The sequence below is a fragment of the Dama dama genome, chromosome X (genome assembly GCF_033118175.1).
Source record: "Dama dama isolate Ldn47 chromosome X, ASM3311817v1, whole genome shotgun sequence".
NCBI lineage: Eukaryota > Metazoa > Chordata > Mammalia > Artiodactyla > Cervidae > Dama > Dama dama.
Window position 1 is genome coordinate 14,805,758 of NC_083714.1, and position 21,434 is coordinate 14,827,191.

At 39.5% G+C, this 21,434-nt stretch overlaps 1 protein-coding gene across 4 annotated transcripts in view; it reads left to right on the top strand.

Annotated features, from left to right (window-relative positions):
* The window catches only part of PAK3 (p21 (RAC1) activated kinase 3), a 127,788-nt gene that overhangs the window by 34,779 nt on the left and 71,575 nt on the right, over positions 1 to 21,434 (top strand). For all 4 annotated transcript variants that reach the window (XM_061137883.1, XM_061137881.1, XM_061137880.1 and 1 more), the window contains one exon: positions 17,132 to 17,232. In XM_061137883.1, coding sequence (XP_060993866.1) covers positions 17,132 to 17,232 — 101 coding nt within the window. The remainder of the gene's footprint in view (positions 1 to 17,131; positions 17,233 to 21,434) is intronic.

A 21,434-nucleotide genomic window follows, 5' to 3' on the forward strand; every position in this document is an offset into this window, starting at 1 on the left:
GGCAAGGAGATAGTTGGATAAATCAAATCAGGACAAATAGAAAGTGATCTGTGATTGACTTATTAGTTCCTAGTGTCAGGCCTGTGCCAGGCACATTACATCTATTGAGCCTTTCAATTCTTATAACTACTCTGTATTAACCCCCTTTTACAGGTGAGGGCATTTAAGCTCAAAGAGTTTAAGTAGACAGCCTAGGGTCACACAGCAGATGCCAGAAGCCAGAAATCTCCTGGGTCTTTCCGACTCCAAACCTTCTGCTTGTGCTACTCTGTCACACTGTCCTTTTTATTGTCACTCAGAAGGAAAGAAAACTTTTTTCACGTTTTTTGGAAAGAAATGATGGTGAGAAAATATTGTTGACCAGAGAGATGTGCTAACAATTTGATTTGGGTGTTTGATGAGTTAGATTCTCATCCGGGGTGTGTCTACTGGCTTACATATTGCTTACTTTAAAAGGTTGAGGTTCTAAATTGAATATGTTCATATATGTGAAAACTTTTAAAAATTTTATTGAAAAAGTTCTTAAAGTGCCACATAGTTTTGTTATTGTATATCATATACATTATTGTTCTAATTCCTAGAGTATGTTGTTTTCTATCTATACTACACAGCAGGAAGCATTACTGTTTAACATTAAAGAAGATTCAGTTATCCTTTATGGTCTTGTTATTCACATGTTTTGGTCAATACACATTATTAACTTTATCTAATTGCTCACAATAAAAAATTCTTAGTGTTCTAACTAGACTGAACAGTATACCATCTTTCTTCAGTGATGCTGAAGACCCTTTGGGATTTTGCAGTAGCTCAAGGTTATTTTCTTTGCGTTAACAATGAGTGGGAGTCCCAATCAATTGAGGATTCTCTTAGCAGAAAACCAGATGTCAGAGAGCACTACATCCTGGATAGTGTTTACAATCCCTCTTGGTTCTTCAAATGTAGACCATATAACTCAGCAAAGAGTACTCTTTGGAGGTCATTGCTCTGCCCTTTGGGGAGTCTGAAGGACATGGCATCTTGTCCTCCAGGGTCAGTGCTCTGCCCCAGGGCAAGAGCCTCCTATATTACCCCCTTTACTCATAGAAGTCCCCTGTGTTTGAAACGGGAAAATGGTGGGGTAAGGGTGCACTATGTACTAGGGCCTTTGCTTCTATTTCAAGGCCAGTAAACAGGGAAGTTGAGCACAAATATGGTATCCCACTAGAGACAGCAGACAAATGCAAAAAAAAAAAAAGTATGGAATGTGGGATTGGGAGATAAGTAGAAAAAAGGAAAGAAGCAACAGGGAGAAATTAAGAGAAGAATGAGGGGGAGAATTATGAGGATTATGAGAATTATGAGGAATTAAGAGAGTATATGAGGGAGAGATTAAGAGATGCAGAAGATATAGGAAATGGAGGAGAAGAGAGGAAGCTAGAAGAGAGATACATCAAACATTAACATGAAGGGTTGCAAGAAGACTCAAATTGACACCAGCTAAGGGATATGAAGTTGTTTTCCTCCTTAAAACAAGTGAGGCCTCCCCGACTCCTTCAAACTTATTTGTGCCCTATATAATTATCCATGTGAATGGAAGTGTATGGTTGAGGGCATTGCCTCATATTTCCTTTTTGTTTTCCAACATTTTCCATTGAAATTGTTGCACATGTGAATTGGGTACAAATGAGAGTGAAACTAGTGTGTGTTGCCTTGGAAGAAGATGGGTAAGAGTCAGGTTCCTGATAATTTGCCAGAATGATCACTTTTGCTGAAAGTTTTTGAAGATGATACCACTGACGTTGACGGCTGTCTCTGTATGTGAATGTGGGGTCACTAGAAGGGCTCACATGGGACCATCATTTCCTTTTCCCTGTCATCCTCATGGAACATGCCACTTTTGAATTGGGCTTATAGCTACTCTTGCAGAATCAGGATTTATAGAGAATATACATTGTTTTTCATAGGCACTGAAGAGCTGACAGGGGGAAATGGACTTACTATTCCACCAGAGGGAATGCAACTAGCCTTAAAGAAATTCCAGATATGCCAATTAAGTATTATCAATTACTAAGGGTGAAATTTTCTAGGTTCTTTATTGGAGGATGGAGTCTATTGGCTTTAGCACATTCTACCTGAAGACAGGAGAATGAACCTTCCCCCATGGGCCTTCCCAACTATATACTTCTGGGGTTTGCTAATATAATGAAAGACATAAGAGCAGTGACTGTTTACGATAGCCCAGTTTAATCTCCTTTCTTGGTAGTTATGTTTGAAAGGTCATCATTCACTAGATGGGAAGTGCCGGGTTTAGATGGTGACATGATTCCTTAATTCTCCAGCAAAAGCAGTCACCCTGTTAATATGTATGTATATTCCTAGTGAGATGATGTCTTTTGGATGGCAGTTGTAGGGTTATTACAGTATTTGATGAACTTTCATATCAATCACCTCCTTCAAACCTCCTGTGATGAAGGCAAGGTTTATCCATTTTACAAAGGAAGGCAGAAGTTTAGAGAGGTTAACTGACTTTCATAAAACTTCCCCACTACTAGTTACAAAGTGAGGCTGGCCTAGAATTTAGATCCCTGACTCCTGGTTCAGTGATTGACTATGATACTGCTTGTCATAAAAAGAGAGTCACCTAATGTGTTTTGAAAATAGGTTTTGGGCCAGTGAAATATCAAAAATGGAATTTTTATGGAAGCAGGTAAAACCTAAGAGAATCTAATCTATTTTCTTACTCAACAGTTACAACAGTAGTCATGCTTTTTTACAAGTTATTCCTCCTGAGGGCATAACTTGCTAGCAGAAGGTAACAGCCTTTGTTTAAAAAAAGAACATTGTTAATTATTTTCCTTGATTCCTGTATTATATTTTTCCATCCTTTAACTCTCTATTACAAAAGTATCTGATACTTTACAATTAAAATATTAAAGACCTATATAGAGTCACCTGTCATCCCTCCCTTTAGATTCATTCATAATCCAGTGTTTAAGGGTTTGGACCCTTTCCCTCACTTACTAAACATTAGTTTCCTTTTCTGCTCAATCAGTATGTATTTTGCCCAGGATGCTAGGTTTAAGCCAGAAATATATCTGTTATGTAGAATCTGTTTTTAAGTCTTTTACCCACCTTGCACTACCAATTGCTTTAAATACTTAGAGCCAAGAATTAAATCTATTTTTATGCCTAATTTTCCATTGTAGTTACCACAAAGTACTTTCAGGTATTTCCAATGGGAAGAATAAATTTGAAGGCCCACAAAATGTCATTTTTTCTACCAAAAAAAAAAAAAGGAAAACTAGATAACTAGTCTCTCTCCTGTGTAAGGGAAAATGTGCATTTCATGAATCCAAGAGGTGAGACATTCCTGTGGGTCCCCTCTCATAATATGTTCTCCAACAGGATGTTTGTTTATAGAGCAGAACTGCCAAAAACTAGAACCGTCTTTGCATAAATCAGTCCCTCTGGAACTATTGTCCTCACAGTGAGCACTCACTTCCTTTTTTTTTAACTTTTTATTTTATATTGGAGTATAGCTGATTAACAATGTTGAAACTATCACAACATTGTTATTTGAGCACTCGCCTCTTCCATACCACCTGCAAGGCTGCTCTGTTGCTTTAGAAAGAATTGTTCTGGGATACTTAGTCTTATCCAAGAATAAGGCTGCAAAAGGTTTCCCTTGGGGGAGAGGGAGGTTTATGGCTCAGGGTGCTCAGTGACCCACAAAGCAGGGGATGGAGCAAAATGGCATTTTTTAAAATTAAAGCACCAACTGCAGTACTTAATTTACTTTCCTGGTAGTTAAGCAGACACTAAGGCATTCTAATTCTTAAAAGACCACGAGGGTAACATTTTGTACATGATCTTTGTGAGTCATTGACTGGCAGCCTCTTAGTGAAATAGAGAAAATGATCGAACCACTGAAAGCATCTCTCATCCAGCTAAGGAGTGACCAAGTCACTAAGGATCGTCTCTTAGGAAAAGTAAAGGTTGTCACCTGTAGGAGGTGGGTGGCCTTTTGAAAGTATTTCTCTATCCTTCCAACATGGCATTCCTAGAGCAAAGCTCAGAAATATTGAGGTGAAAAACAAGCATTTTAATATGATGCATCTCTAACCTAGCCACCTCCACTACCCCTGCTAGAAATGACATCTCTCTCCACACAAGTTATTTGGCTTCAGGAACACACAACACTGATTACAGATTGCTCCTGAGCAGGGGGAGCAGGAGAGGGCTTCTAGTGTCGAGTTAGGGGTTGTAGGACAAGCGACCCTCCTAGGAGGGCTGCAACAAGCCTCCTGGTGAAATCTTTTATTAGACCTCCTTTGTCTCAAATGAACTTAATGGAAGATCACATGATAGAGACCTGTGTGCAACCAGCCAATGCTTAAATCTGAGCTGCATGCTGATTTTGAGCCCGGATCTAGTTTATTAGTTACCTCAGTTTAAAAATGAGATAGAACAGAATTGGGTGTCAATATAGGCTTACCTGGAGCATCTTTTGCAGTTTACTTACATACTTTACTCAGAAAAGATTGGTGTCTGCTTTTTATGTATCTCACTCTGTGCTGAGTGTCGTGGGGGAATCCTACCTGTAAGACAAGGTTCTCTGTCCTCAGGTCATTTTCGATTTAGGTGCAGAAATCAGACACACACACACACACACACACACACAGTTTATATAGAAAATGCCTAGTAGGTGATTTCCAATGCAATAGATGCAGTAGCAGATGGCTCTTCCGATTCCACCCCCACCATTCATTTTCTTCCTCAGCCTGTGTGAAAGAACAGCCATTTTGAAGCCTGCCCCCACCATCCCATGTGTACCGAGTAGCACAAAGCTACCTGGTTTGTCTTCCAGTAGACACCTTTTTCATCATCACATCCATCTGCTCAAAAGCCTTTCCAAGCACACTCTTTATGACTGTCCAATTTCTTCTTTCTTCCTGATTTCTAAGACTATATCTGATCCATTTACTCTTCTTTCTTCTCAGTTCCTCGTCAGTGTGCTATAGATATTCCAGTGTCCAAGATTTGCTTCTCCTGTTTTTCCTACTTGAGATGCCTTACCTTTCCTGCCTACCCCTTCTTTAAGACCCATCTCTCAAACCCTCCTTCCTCTCCAGTAAGCCCTCACTCTCCACCACAGAGTTCTCTGATCTTCTTTTCTTTGGACATACAACAGCCTTTATACTCTGTTTTTCTCAACTTAGCACCAAATTTTCTTTAGTCTGGTAGTATCGGTTTCTGTTTCTTTTTTTTTTTTAATAATTTATTTTTTTAATTGAAGGATAATTGCTTTACAGAATTTTGTTGTCTTCTGTCAAACTGTTTCTTGTTTGCTAAGCTTATTTCCCCAGTGAGATCACATGTTTAGGACATTCCTTAGGTTCCCAATGAGTCACCCAACACAATCTGTCACCACACTGATCCACAATTCTATGTCTACTGGTTAACTGACCCACTGACTGGTTCCAAGGAAAGGGGGCTGGGACTATAGCAACTGTTGTTCCTCAGAGGCAAGGTTGTGAAATGCTTGCTGTTTAGAACTAGTCAGCCTCTGTGGGTGTTTTCCCCCTTTGGAAAAATTGTTTCTGCATTTTAAAAATGTTTCATATAATACTATGTTTTTTTATCTTTCTGTATTATTATGGCTTTCAATGTCACTTTTTTATTATGCCATACATCATAATTTTGCATGCTTTCCATTGCTTTTCTAAAAATAATGATTGTTCTATTCTTTTAGGCCAAATTTATGTAGGAAAGTGTTTCTCTATGTCTGTCCTCTGTTATTACTTTTCTTTTCCTTCATGCTCTGCTTTGAAGGAGCTAGATAGTGTTCTAAAAAATAATTCTGCATGTGACCATGACATCCAATGAGAAGGTCCAAAAAAACTTCCAGGAATTTTAGGGGAAGATGACAAGTGGAACTCCTACAACAAAGACGACTCAGGTGACAGTTTTCTAAAATGCTTTCTGAAGTCAAGCATAGCACTGCCCTGGGATTTTGTCCAAGGGAGAATTGGTTGCTTTGCTGTACCTTGAACCCGGCACAACTGAGTTACCAATATATGCTTTTGACCCCAAGTGGCACCTGGCAAGAGGTGTGCCTGAATGAGTACAGAGTCATCCCCAGTGTTGGGGAAAACAGCAACACTGCCATCACCACCCAGCACAACTCTAAAACATACCCTCCCACCCCTCCAGCCTTCTTGGGGAAACTGGATAAGTGTCTCCTCATCCATGAACACATAATGCAAATAGGCATGACCTGTCTCCATATATTGGATCTCATTTCATATAATGAAGGTCATTCATTCATCCATTCATTTTTTCATTTGCTTATTCATTAAATATTTAGTGAATCAGGCACCAGGCTAGATAGACGTTGGGGTACAGAGGTGAATAAGTCCCAGTTCCTGCCTTGAAGGAACTGATGGCCTAGTGAGGGACACAGACAAGTCAGTTAGTAGGTAGAGTTTAGCATGGTAAGTGCAATAGAGAAGTAAGCACTGAGAAGGGGTGTCTATTGAAGACTGAGGGAAGGAGCAGTTAGGGAAGGCTTCCTGGAGGAGGGGACCACTCAACTGAGGTGAGTCTTAAAGAATGAATAGAGCCAGCTATGTAAGAGTTGGGTGGCATTTAAGATATAAGGAGCAGCATTATGAAGGCAGTAAGCATGACATAATATTAGTTGAGGTTCTATGACTATAACTACAGGTGGTTCAGCATAACTAGTGCATAGAGTGCTAAGGGGAAGGGTGGGAAATGGAGCTGTGAAAGTAATTGGGGATTGGGTTCCAGAGGGTTTATATATATCATACTAAGGGCTCTGGATATGATTCTGAAGGCAATGGGCCAACACTCAAGCGGGGAAATAATATCAGATTTGTGTTTCAAAATATCACTGTAGCCACAGGAGAAGAATGAATGTGGATGGTGCAGGGGGTGGGGACGTCATGAAAGAAGACAAGTCTGGCTGTGGGAATCACACAGGTGGGAAATCACAGAGGCCTAACCTAAGGGTCAGTATTGTAAGAATAAAAGAGAGCAATGCAGAGAGAACATTTAGGAGGAAGAATTAATAGAACTAGTCAACTAATCAGGCTTCCCAGATGGTTCAGTGGTAAAGAATTGGCCTGCCAATGCAGGAGATGCAAGAGATGCAGATTTGATCCTTAGGTCAAGAAGATCCCCTGGAGGAGGGCACAGCAACCCACTCCAGTATTCTTGCCTGGAGAATGCCATGGACAGAGAGGAGCCTGGTGGGCTACAATCCATGAGGTCACAGAGGGTCAGACACGACTGACTAAGCATGCATAGCATGCAGGCAGCTAATCAGATGGTGACAGGAGAAGCTAAAATAGAGTGAGGTAGGGAACACAAGAGGAAATGTAGTTTCTTCCTGTAGATGGGGAAAGGCAGTAGAGAATTTGTTTTCTTTTGAAAATATTTCAAGTGAGGGGCTGTGAGGCAGCCAAATAAAGGTGTTCAATAGGCGGTTAACTCCATGGGGTCAGAGGAGATCCACCTGGGGAGTCTTGAAAGTAGACAGTAATTGAAACCACACAAGTAGATGAAGTGACCTAAGGGCCCTAAGAGATGAGGACCTAGGACAGCTTCTGAGGACTACTAGTTAGAGTCTACAGAAGACTCAAAAATGTACGAATAGACCCTAGGAATGAATTGTGTGAAAGATGGTGGGGAGACGTTAGTTTCATGAAGATCATAGTCAGCATGTCAGTTTTGACTGTGAAGTCAGTGACTGTGAGGACTGAAAAATTGCCATCTCACGGAGGAGATCAGTTTGGGACCTCAGATTCATTTCAGTGGTTTGAAGAGTGAGGGTTAAGGAAGTCTAGATTGCCTTTTCAAGAAGTTGAAGCTAGAGAAGGAGCAGTTGAGGATTATAGCAACTGAAGAAAGCTATGTGGTAGCAGGGAGTTTTAATTTTTAAGGACAAAAGATATCTCAGCATGTATTTTTAAAGCCAGATAGGAAGTGTCAGTAGAGAGGGAGAGACTGAAGATGTAAGAAGAAATAGGAAATAATCAATGGAGTGAGAACCACCCCCCCCCCCCCCGGAGAAATGAGAGGGACAGGGATGTAGAGCACCAGTGAGGGCATAAACCTCAGGAAGAAGGATAGGACAGTGTTCCAGTAAGATGTGAAGGGAGATGTTACTAATGGAGATACATTGCTAGGAGTGGGACAGAAAATGAAGTTAAAGGATTTCCAAACTCATGGCCTCTGTTTTTTTCAGTGAAGTAGAAGGAATTTCTTATGCTAAAAGTAAAGGAGGGGAAGATGAAGCAGAAGTTTGCATGAAGTGGTGAAATTCTAGAATATTCTCTAAGAGGAATGGGAAAGGAAGTTGGCCAGGGCCAGGTGTTGCAAGCACCACTGATGACCCAGCTCTGGTCCATGACTTTATAGTAAGCACCAGTCTACATGGTTGTGATTTTTTTCCCCCAACAACTTTTACCAGCCTCAGTATGGAAATGGAGGTTTCATGGCTAGATTCTATCAGGGTAAGGTTTTGTTGGAGAGTTGAAAGAGGAGGTCAAAGGAGCATAGTTTCCAGGGCAGTGGCTTAAGGGAAGTTTAAATGATGTACTGTAGAGTCTAGGCCAGGAGGAAGCTGAAAAGTTGGCTAAAAATGGAAGCATCCAGGGATTGGAGGTTTTGTTGAAATCATAGAATAAGTAAAATAGGAGTAATGACATGAAAGAGTGAGAAAGTTAGCAAAATGGGAAGCTGGGTCCAGAGAATAAGAGAACAGGGTTATCTGAGAGAATATTACAGAGAAAGGGTCATTCTGGATAATGAAAAGGCCTGAAATAGCTGTGATTCTCCACTCTGCACATCATCTATGGCACTTCAAAACATCATTTACCCGGGCCTCCCTTTCAGAAATTCTGATAGGGTATGTTCTGAGTGGGCCCAAGATATTCTGATTTTTATGAAACACTACAGGTTATTCTGATGAGCAGCCCTGGTTAAGAACCACTCATGTAATGGTGGCCATGGGAATGGATTAAAGGAGTGGAAAGGAGATGAAGTTCATTAAAGCTGAGGGGCATCAAGGAGTTAAAAGGAGAGGGTGTATGTGACAGAGGTGCCCATCTGTATATTATGTTTAACAGCAAGATGGTAGCACTGAGTGTTGGAAAGAATACTGGAAGCCAAAGTCAATGATAAAGGGGACTTGGCCAGGAGAACTAAATGGCAGTGACCTCAAAGGAGGGGGCTTTGTAGACAAGTGCAGAATTGCTGATCTCAAACAATTTGGAATAAAAATGAAGCAACTCTGCCCTTCTCCATTGCCCTAGGCCTAAAGACGTGGAATGGGGAAGAAATGATCAGCGTCCATCAGGATTATCTGAGAAAGTGATGCCTTCGTTGGATACCAGGGTTTAAAATGATTTTTCTCAACCCCAGCTGCTTAAGGAAATATTGGAGGGTATTTAAAAATCAACGATTCTGGGGACAACCCCAGAGTAAATCTGAATCTCTAGCAGTAGGGCTCTGAAATCTCTCTCCACCACCCCTCCAACTCTCTCTCTCTCACTCGCTGTCTGACTTTTTTGAAATTTCCCACACAAAAATGATGCATAGTGAGGTTCGAGAACCAAGGCAAGAAGTCAACAGTGCCTTTAATGAAGAGGTTGGAGTGAAGGTGTAGAGGGATTTTAATGGAGTAAGCCCTAGTCACTAGAGGAAATGCAGAACATTGGAGTGGGAAATATAGGAGATGACAGATGACTTCTCCTTTAAAATGTAGGGGGATGGAGAAAGATGTCAAGATGAAAGACTCTAGAGAGACTAGCTGACCCCTGGAGTTACAGCCAGAACCAATATACATGCAGAGGGTCCCAGCACTAAACACCATTTGTAGTTTGTGGTCCAGTCAGCAATTTGTGACCTTTGTTCTAGGTTCCAATAGAATATGGTTGATAGTCTTACAAAATGGTGCTTCTTCTTTGTGCTTCTGCTCTCTGCAAATATCAATCCAGAGCTGAACAGACTGCATCTTATGAGCCCAGGATTCAGGTTAGGCTGAATCTTAATATAAACAACAAATGCTCTGAGAATTTTCTAGAGGAGATACAGATATTTTTAGTATTCCTTAAAAGAAAAAGAAAGAAAAAAGTTCTTACTTAGGACCCAGTCATTGAACATTTGCTGAAATTAGGCTCAAATCTATTGATTTTTTTAATGCTACTGAATAATAAATGTGGAAGTTGCTCAGTCGTGTCCGACTCTTTGCAACCCCGTGGACTATAGCCCACCAGGCTCCTCTGTCCATGGGGATTCTCCAGGCAAGAATACTGAAGTGGGTTGCTATTTCCCTCTCCAGAGGATGTTCCCAACCCAGGGATTGAACCTGGGTTTCCTGCATTGCAGGCAGATTATTTTACCTTCTGAGCCACCAGGAAAGCCTTAATAATAAATAGTGCAACTATTAAGAGCATAGGTTCAGTGGACACAGCTGGGACCTAGATTCAAATCCTGGCTCTGCCAGCTGTTGAATCCTGCATATGTGGTTTAACTTCCCTGAGTCTCACTTTCTTCATCTATACAACAATGTGTGTGTGTGTGTGTGTGAGTGCACACTCACTAAGTCATATCTGACTCTTTGCGACCCCATGGACTGTAGCCCGCCAGGCTTCTCTGTCCATGGAATTTTCCAGGCAAGAATACTGGAGTGGGTTGCCATTTACTTCTCCAGGGGATCTTCCCAACACAGGGATCAAACCTGCCTCTCTTGTGTCTGCTGCATTAGCAGGTGGATTCTTTACCAGCTGAGCAGCTCTGCCTTATAAAATTGTGGTGGAAATTAAATGAGATAACCCTAGAAACACTCTGCATGTGGTAAATATTCCCTAAATGCTAGTGACTACATGTGTAGACATAAACTGCATGCTAGGAAATGTGAGAATGATACAGTCTCTACTGTCAAGTGTCTCAAAGTTTAGCTACAAAAAAAAAAAAAAGTTTAGCTACAGAGATAGGTATGTAAAGAAGAAATGAAAATGCAGTGTTAATCAGGGCCAAGCTCAGAGTATACACTGGGTCACTCTATGGGAGCAGAAAGAGAAGGGCATTTAACTTTGTATGCAGAGGGAAGACAGCAAAATTCTTGCCAAAGGAGAGAGAATGCAAGAGTGAGTCTTCAAGAGTAAGGATTAATGGGAGTTGTCCACACAAAGCAGAGGCATGTGGTAAAAAGTCAGACTTTCCAGGCCTCAGCCTAACACATGTAAAAGCTTGGCAGTAAGAGAGAAGCTGGCAGTTGAGGGAGTATGAAATGGATATGGAACAGTGGGGGCCACATCTAGAATAGACAGTGGAGAGGCAAGCTGAGGGCAGATCATGCAGGCCCTTGGCTTACATGCTAGGGTGCATGGGCTTTGAACATCTGGATAATGGGGGGTCTTAAAGGCAGGAATGTGGTCAGATACGTATATTCCAAAAGATTATTCTGGCCACAGAGTAATGAGTCACAGAGGACAAAATTGGAGATAGTAAGACCTGGTGAAAAATGCTGGTGCCTTGGACTAAGATGATGATGATTCGTGGAGATGAAAGAAAGAAGATGGATCCAAAATGAGTTATAACATCATTAAGACGTAGACTGATTAAGATCTAATTAAAGAAGGAGTCAAAGAAGCTCCCAAATTTAGGATTTGGGCAGTTGGGCTAGTATTGAAATACCCAATAGCCAAAGTAAGCATGTGTCTGCTGCTGCTGCTAAGTCGCTTCAGTCATGTTTGACTCTGTGCAACCCCATAGACGGCAGCCCACCAGGCTCCTCCATCCATGGGATTTTCCAGGCAAGAACACTGGAATGGGTTGCCATTTCCTTCCCCAAAGCATGTGTCTAAGACCCAGCAAATTAGGGCACCCAAAATGTGAAAACATTTTGGTTTGGGATATACAGTAGTTAGACAAGTTAATCACCATAAGAATATCAGAACTTTTGTGGCTTCCTTACCTTTTTTATGCAGTAGGATTGTTTTTATTTGAGAGAAAGAGTCATAATTTTTTCATTGCTTAGAGTCTCCCAAAGAGGAGGAGTCCAAGGCCTTAATCCTCCTCTGATCTGGGCAGTGAGTGGTTATCATTTCACTGAGAACATGGACACTGAAGGAGGAGCAAGTTTGGACGTCCTGCCTCTGTTATAATTAGTGCTATGTGATGAGAATGGCATAATTAGGCTTATAAGGGACTGGCAATTGGGTGACCTTAGGGATACACCATTAAGCTGATTCTCATAATTCAGCTTAAGTAGTGGAGCTTCCCTTGTAGCTCAGTTGGTCAAGAATCTGCCTGCAGTGCAGGAGACATGGGTTCAATCCCTGGGTTGGGAAGATCCCCTGGAGAAGGAAATGGAAACCCACTCCAGTATCCTTGCCTGGAAAATCTCATGGACAGAGAAGCCTGGTGGGCTGCAGTCCATGGGGTTGCAAAGAGTCGGGCACGACTGAGCAACTAACACTTATTTACATCTTAGTCAACATGCTTCAATTGTGCTGCCGTCGCTAATGGAGAAGTAGGGAGAGCCTGTTTGCTGGCAAGAGAGATCTTGAATGCAAGTTGATATCATGATTAAAGATACAGCCTAAGCTAGGGAGTCTTAACCTGGATCCTAGGGAAATTTTGAGCCTCTGAAGTTATATTCAGAGGTGTGTATATGTGTGTATAATCCAATTTTGTAGACAGAAGTACCACAGCTTTCTTTAGATTTTTCATAGTGGTCCTTGACACCAAAATAGTCACCAATCACCAGTAGATTTACTGTGAAGTGAGTTCAGCTGCTTCTTCAGAGTTTCTCACTTGGGATTCTTCCAAGGCTCTTGAAGGAGTCCTAGCAATTTTTATATTGTTTTTACTTAAAGGGAATATTCCTCTCAAATCACATAAAGTCTTTGTACCCACAAAATCTGTATCTACCCCTGCCAACCACAGATTAGGAAACTACCCAACATGAGTTAGTATCTGGGAGTGAATGCCATCCAAGAGAAATGAATGCCAAAGACTGTGCTAGGAAAGGAAAGGCAGAATAAGAAATGCCCATCAAATAAAGAATGATTACTTAGGGAGGAGGAGGATCAGACCACACTGTCAAGGAAACAGAAAGAGAGGTGTTTAGCCAAGTTCAACATGGATGGGAGATCAGGAAAGAGGAAAATAAGAAAATGATTACAGGAGTAGCTGGGTGATCAGTGGTGATCAGTGGACTGGCTGGAACAGAAAGCTGAGTGTTTTATTTGCCTTTCTGGACAAGTAAAAGTGGTAGTTGAACAATTATAAGTGGTAGTTACGGTCTATAAACATGCAAGGGAAGTAGAAGTACCTACAGAAAATGCTAATCTTCATTGTTCAGTTAAAATGATAGTCAATAAAATAGATTCACTGTAAATGTGGAATCTATACCCAGTTGAATTTAAATGGCACATATATACTTTTCAAAATGAGTCCTAAATGTGTTCTATGGCCAGGCAAAGACTTTGAGTGACCCTTGTCCCCCTTACCCACTCCCCCCCCCCCCCACCGACCACCTCAACCTTTCTTTCCTAATCTTGTATCTTAATCCTCTTACTTCTTGAATTTCCATATTTGTGTGCCATATCTCTGTCCTCTGGCTGGCGAAAGGGAGCAGTGAGAGAGTCGAAAGAGAAAAGAAGCCATGAGAGTGACCATTGGATATGAAATGTTTTGAATTTAAAATTTATCCTGGGTAACCCACGGAACCAGTAATCCATTATGGTTAATTGAATGTTGTCTAAAATTCAGAGCAAGGAAACATCTATTTGAACCAGAATGTTCTAAATTTACCACCCTGGCAACTCTAAAGTTGATTGGTTTCAATTGGGCAAAACTGGTTCATGCTGACTTACCCAGTATTAGGAGGGTATTATTTTTTTGACTGTGAAATGCAGCCATAGCGGAGATACATACTCGAATTTGCTGATATATAAATGCCATCTTACAGTGTTTCCACAATAATTTCCTCCTGGGATTGTTTTTGAGATAGACTAATTTCATTACAGTTCCCAAATTTATTTCTTCAGTGATTATTCCTTTAAAGTTTTTTGACTTATTAACTATTGAAGTATTTATTCATAATTGTGTCACTATGAAAAATCTGTTACTTGAGGACAATGATTTTGAATGACTACCATGACAAAATTTATAAGGACATGGAAAAATAGCTACAAACTCTTGGAATTGGTTTGAGGTTTCTAGTTCAGTTCAGTCTCTCAGTTGTGTCTGACTCTTTGCCACCCCATGGACTGCAGCATACCAGGCCTCTCTGTCCATCACCAACTCCCAGAGTTTACTCAAACTCATGTCCATTCAGTCGGTGATGCCATCCAACCATCTCATCCTCTGCTGTCCCCTTCTCCTCCCACCTTCAATCTTTCCCAGCATTAGGGTCTTTATAAATGAGTCAGTTCTTCCCATCAGGTGGCCAAAGTATGAGTGGTTCAACTTCAGCATCAGTCCTTCCAGTGAATGTTCAGGACTGATTTCCTTTAGGATAGACAGGTTGGATCTCTTTGCTGTCCAGGGGACTCTCAAGAGTCTTCTCCAACATCACAGTTCAAAAGCATCAATTCTTTAGCGCTCAGCTTCCTTTATAGTCCAACTTTCACATCCATACGTGACCACTGGATAAACCCTAGCCTTGACGAGACGGACCTTTGTTGGCAAAGTAATGTCTGTGCTTTTTAATATGCTGTCTAGGTTGGTTATAACGTCTTTTAATTTTATGGCAGCAGTCACCATCTGCAGTGATTTTGGAGCCCCCCAAAATAAAGTCTGTCACTGTTTTCCATTGTTTCCCCATTTATTTGCCATGAAGTGATGGGACCAGGCGCTTACTCCTTGGAAGGAAAGTTATGACCAACCTAGACAGCATATTAAAAAGCAGAGACATTACTTTGCCAACAAAGGTCCGTCTAGTCAAAGCTATGGTTTTTCCAGTGGTCATGTATGGATGTGAGAGTTGGACTGTAAAAAAAGCTGAGCACTGAAGAATTGATGCTTTTGAACTGTGGTGTTGGAGAAGACTACTGAGAGTCCCTTGGACTGCAAGGAGATGCAATCAGTCCATCCTAAAGGAGATCAGTCCTGGGTGTTTATTGGAAAGACTAATGCTGAAGGTGAAACTCCAGTACTTTGGCCACCTGATGCAAAGAGCTGACTCATTTGAAAAGCCCCTGATAGTGGGAAAGATTGAGGGCAGGAGGAGAAGGGGATGACAGAGGATGAGATGGTTGGATGGCATCATTGATTCAATGGACATGGGTTTGGGTGAACTCCGGGAGTTGGTGATGGACAGGGAGGCCTGGCATGCTGTGGTTCATGGGGTCACAGAGTCAGACACAACTGAGCAACTGAACTGAACTGATGGACCAGATGCCATGATCTTAGTTTTCCGAATGTTGAGTTTTAGGCCAAACTTTTCACTCTCCTCTTTCACTTTCATCAAGAGGCTCTTTAGTTCTTCACTTTCTGCCATAAGGGTGGTGTCATCTGCATATCTGAGGTTATTGATATTTCTCCTGGCAATCTTGATTCCAGCTTGTGCTTCATCCAGTCCAGCATTTCTCATGATGTACTCTGCATATAAGTTAAATAAGCAGGGTGACAATATATAGCCTTGACGTACTCCTTTCCTGATTTGGAACCAGTCTGTTGTTCCATGTCCAGTTCTAACTGTTGCTTCCTGACCTGAATATAGGTTTCTCAAGAGGCAGGTCAGGTGGTCTCTATTCCCATCTCTTGAAGAATGTTCCACAGTTTGTTGTGATCCACATAGTCAAAGGCTTTGGCACAGTCAATAAAGCAGAAGTACATGTTTTTCTGGAACTCTCGCTTTTTCAATGATTCAACGGATGTTGGCACTTTGATCTCTGGTTCCTCTGCCTTTTCTAAATCCAACTTGAACATCTGGAAGTTCATGATTTGTGTACTGTTGAAGCCTGGCTTGGAGAATTTGAGCGTTACTTTGCTAGTGTGTGAGATGAGTGCAATTGTGTGGTAGTTTGAACATTCTTTGGCATTGCCTTTCTTTGGGATTGGAATGAAAACTGATCTTTTTCAGTCCTGTGGCCACTGCTGAATTTTCCAAATTTGCTAGTATATTGAGTGCAGCACTTTCACAGCATCATCTTTTAGGATTTGAAATTGTTCAACTGGAATTCCATTACTTCCACTAGCTTTGTTCATAGTGATGCTTCCTAAGGCCCACTTGACTTCTCATTCCAGGATGTCTGGCTCTAGGTTACTTATCACACCATCGTGTTTATCTGGATCATGAAGGTCTTTTTTGTATAGTTCTTCTATGTATTTTTGCCACCTCTTCTTAATATCTTCTGCTTCCGTTAGGTCCATATCATTTCTGTCCTTTATTGTGCCCATCTTTGCATGAAATTTTGTTTCTAGGAACAACCTGATATTAATTCAGTAAAAAGCAGCAATTTGTTCTTATTTTTTGTTTTTTTACTAGCAATGTTCTGGGTATGATATGATTTAAAACATTTTTAATAATAAAGAGAGACTTGCAACATTATTGATTTGCAAGAATATTCTCACTGAAAGAAGACTAAGTGTCTGTTAAGATATGCTCTGTAATGTAAACATGTAAATTTTAAAAGTTCTAGTTACTTGATATTTAGCTATGGTTTAACATAGAAACACTTATGGATAAAAAACTTTAGATAGTTTGAGCACTTTTCTATTCGTTCTTTCTAATAGTAAAGCTTAATTTTACTTGAGTCTAATGAATTTCTTCTTTAGTAGGTGATATTTGATTCAGCAAAGCCAGTTAAATACAATCTACCTAGATACCTGTTGATTATATCATTAGACTGGTAAAAGATATAAATCAGTTTGACTACAAGTTTTGTTTGAATTGGATTTGGTAATTTGTAAATTATTTGGACCTGACATTTTGTCCAAGTCTCAGCAACTTATTTAAATAAAATTATAAATTCTGGAGTTAAATATTGTTATAATTGCATTGGTCTCAATTGTCATTCAGCTTTGTAATTATTTTGATGAACCTAACTGTACAACTTATGGATGCCAAAACTTTATCCCAAATAAATACATGTTAACATTTTGCCTTTAGCCAATAAGAAGAAAGAGAAAGAGCGCCCAGAGATCTCTCTTCCTTCAGACTTTGAACATACGATTCATGTGGGGTTTGATGCAGTCACCGGGGAATTCACTGTAAGTAAGCTTCTTATTTTGTTTTGTAAGGCATGAAAAAATTCCTTTGTGAAAATCAGTTTCAAAGAAGAATTGCCACGTCCCAAATTATCAGACTTGATGTCTTTGGTGATTTCAAGGAAGATGGACTTTGCCTAGACTTTCACAGGTGGAACTAGAGAGTGACTTTAGAATTGGCAAAACTATTTTGTTCATCGTGACAAAAATGTTTAATTGTGGTTAGCCTTCAACTTGATTGAAAATGCTAATTTGCCATGGCACAGGAAGCATAGTCTAGATAGACTCAACTTGAGATTGTTCTTTATCACGTGAAGTGAATCAGAGAACCATTGACTCAACTTGGCCAATGAAGACAGTCTATCTGAATAATTCAGGCTTTACATTGGAACCTGGATTACCTAGATAAATTAACCACACTAACCAAAAATCTCTGTAAAAAGAGAAAAACCTTTTTTTCCCTTTGATTTCAAGAACATAGGCTTATATATAGGTATATTTTATAGACATTCAAAACAACAAACCTCATGTTTCAGGAAGAAATATTGATGGGTGTATTGTGTGCTTTTGTGGTTATATACTTACTCTATATTTGTATATATATATAATATTTGTATATATACTATACAAATATATATACACAATCCACAGTAAATACCAACAAGAATTTTCCAGAAAGGCTACAGCTATAGATCCACTCTTTCTTTGGATATTGGTAGTGCCCAAATGGCACATAATCTCAGATCTATGATATTTTATGCCTTTTTTTTTTAAAGATCTGGCATTTTTCTTTTAGATGGATGAAGGAAAAGATATAGGTAGAAATATGTCCTCAGGAAGATCAACTACTTTTTCATACTAGTAAGGACCTCAGTCAAAATGTGCATTCTGAGATAATGAGTAATTTTGAATGCATTCTGGAAAAAAAATCTTTGATAGAACCATCTCCATTGATTATTGGCTTCTTAAACCAGAGAGGTATTTAGATATTAAATAAGTAAATTTCCTATTTCATAATACGATGGTTAGTGAGTAGACTTTGTCATAAGATTAAATTTTTGAAAAGAAGAAAGAAATTAATTTGATTTAGAGAATCAAACCATGTTTCTGAATTAACAGACAAGTTATCTTTTTTCTTAATTCCAGAAGTAAGCTGTGTGAGAATGAAATGGTAATTGATTAAACATCTTAGTCTTGTAAAGTGATATAAACTTATTGTATGTTCTCAGTAGCAAGTAGAAGAGAACATTAAGAAGTACTGACATTAAATAAAGTTGAGATAATGGTTTAACCAATTTCATCATTGAAATCAGAGACATTATTTAAATGGCTTTGAATTTGAGCCCAGTCTCTGTTCTTTGCCGTATTTGAGAATATTCTGTTAGCTACACTTAGAAAATGTAACCCCATTGTCACTGCTACCACCATCATCACCACCACCAAAACCAACAGATCTTCATATATTGGTATTTTGAATAATCTGAACAAGTTTAGATTTTAAAAAATCATAAAAAGATGACTCCTTTTTTCTGACGTTTGAAACAGTAAAAGCACTTAATCATTATAAGTTTTCTCTTAAAACGCTTCACTTATTTAAGAGTTCTCTTTCCCAGTTTTGACCTTTTTGTTTTCTATGTGCTTTTCTTCTGTTTTATTGTCTTATTTCATATTTCTCTTTTCTTTTATTCTTCCTTTTTGTTTTTGGATGTGAAAATTTTCCCCTCCACTATTCTCATGTGATATAGTCTGGTTCCTTTCCAATTTTAAAAATTTTTCCACTTTTTCCTACTTGTCTGACATCTTATGATACAATTTTTCTATCTTTTCTTTCATTTGTTCTTTATGGGTTTTGAATGGAAGTGAAATAAAGTGAATCACCAGCATTTTGCTGACTGTAGATCAGTCATTTTCACTTTGCTATCAATTAGAACCCAAAGAACCAATCGGAGCGGTGTGGGGGAGCAATATGTGATGGGCAGTCTTTCCAGTCATGAAAAACAGTTAAATACAACTAAACTAAACCGAACAAGAACTTTTCCCCTCTTCTCAAAAATCTAATATTGAAATAAAGTGTTTGATGCAGTTGTTAGAAATCCACTGAATATGGATAAGACAGAGGCTAAATTTGGAAATCTGATGTACTTTATTGTCATCATGATAATCTTTTATAACTATCTGACCCCACATTATTTTTTGAAAATACCAAATTCTTTTTTTTTTTTACCATCTTAACCTGTGATTTATGTTTACTGGCTTTGACAATACCAAACGATAATAAGCTTTTAAAAGTCATTTTATTGGTAGGATTTAGAATTGAGTCTTAATTGCCCCCGTACCACTAATTGATTATGTGTATGTGCGTGTGCATGTGGAGGGGGAGGGACATATTACTAAATTTGCCCACTGCAATTGTTGAAGTTGAATTTTGAGCAATTGGTTGAACTATCTAGTCCAGTTGTGTCACAAGAGCCTGTTACTTAGAATATTTGGACACTGATTTGGTGTACTGCTTGGTGCTTATCCTTTGACTAATCGGCCCGTAAAACCTTGTACACTTGGTCATATGCTTGGACCCTGAGGTTAAAATTAGGTTGGGAGATGAGATTTGGGGTATGAAACTATTACAAGTCCTTACCCTTTATCTTGCCATTTTTGTCCCAAATACTTCAGAACTCCCCCTTCCAGACCTCTAGACCTGTGACGGTCGCTTCAAGTCAATCAGAGGGAAAAATGGTATGAGTGATATAAATAATAATTCTTCTGATAAGATAAATGCTTGGCCTGTTGTATCATGCTGCCATTCTCCTGGGCTACACTGGACAATCCCCAGCTTGATGTACATCTAGTTGTTCTTACCTACATGGTCAGGCCTTGACTGCTCCTGCTTCTGATGCTCACACGTCTAGGTCTTCATGAGCTATCTGACTTCTGGGGTTTGTACCTCAATTTGGAGTATTGAGATGGCTTTCTGTTTACATCCCTTTGTGGCATACATTCAAATTTAAGTGTTAGGTCTCATTGATGAACTGGTTTATCTCAACTTAAAAAAGGAAAAAAGACGTTATGTCAGCAGCATAGTCACATGGTAAGTATAGTTGTCTGGAAGATCTTTTGCAGTTGACAGCAGTTATTCCTGCTGTCTAGTGATCATAAGACTATTATCACAAAAGCTTAGAAGTGCCATGAGAATGTATAGTAACTGCAAATATTCTAATGATTATGGTAATGATCATGCCAGTGATGTCCGCTCTAGTGGTTATGTGCAATGCATACCTGGTTTTGTAACATTTAATAACTCCTTTGACCATTACAGTATTAACCAAATGCTATTAATTGCACTTAGAATCAGAACTGGGATCATGCATGGGCTCCTGAGTTCAAATTTTTGGCTTAAAGCTTTAGCTTCAAATTGCGTGATGAATGCATGTAAAAGTATCCTTTTCACTGTGCTTGGAGTAACCCCAAATGCCAGGAATCAAAGACCTGTATCCCAAATCAAACCAGTTGGGTCAAAGCATGTTTCTGTAGTGTTGTAAATAATATCTTTATTTAGACAAAGCTGTTACCTTATATCTGATCTTATTATGTGGGAAATGGGACTTTGGAACAGCAACATTAAAATGGAGATTGTTCATAATATGGTATGAAATGAAATGATTTCCCTTCCCTGGTCTAAATGACTAAGAAATTCAAACATAGAGTCTGGCTGTGTGGGAAATCCTTAATCTAGTTTTTTCTAAGCCAGCCATGACTTTAGCTCCAAAATACAGAAGAATCACTTTAATGAGGTCAAGGTTAAATTCAGCATCACAGTATAACTCTTCTTTGAATTTTAGCCATACAGACACTTCCCATGTGAAATTGAAAATGGTTCACCAGAATTGGGAACTGAAATTTGTAAGTTCATCACATGGCCACTGGCTACCTGTGATCACCCAGTTGTAAAAGACGACTTACAAATTATTGTTGAAGCTTTTCATGATGCCATCCTTCTTTCCTCCAAATTCATGTTTCTGCCTTTTAATAATTTCTCTAGCTATGTAATGGTAACTCTTACGATTGCCTATTTATGGAGGAAGCATCTGACCAAAAGTGGAGTTGTTGCATCCAAACTTTGGAACATTGTCGTTTTCTCTGTTTTCTGAAATCTGTTGTCCTGTAGCCTGTCCTGGCCCTTATTTAGTTAATACCTCCCTATTCTCACA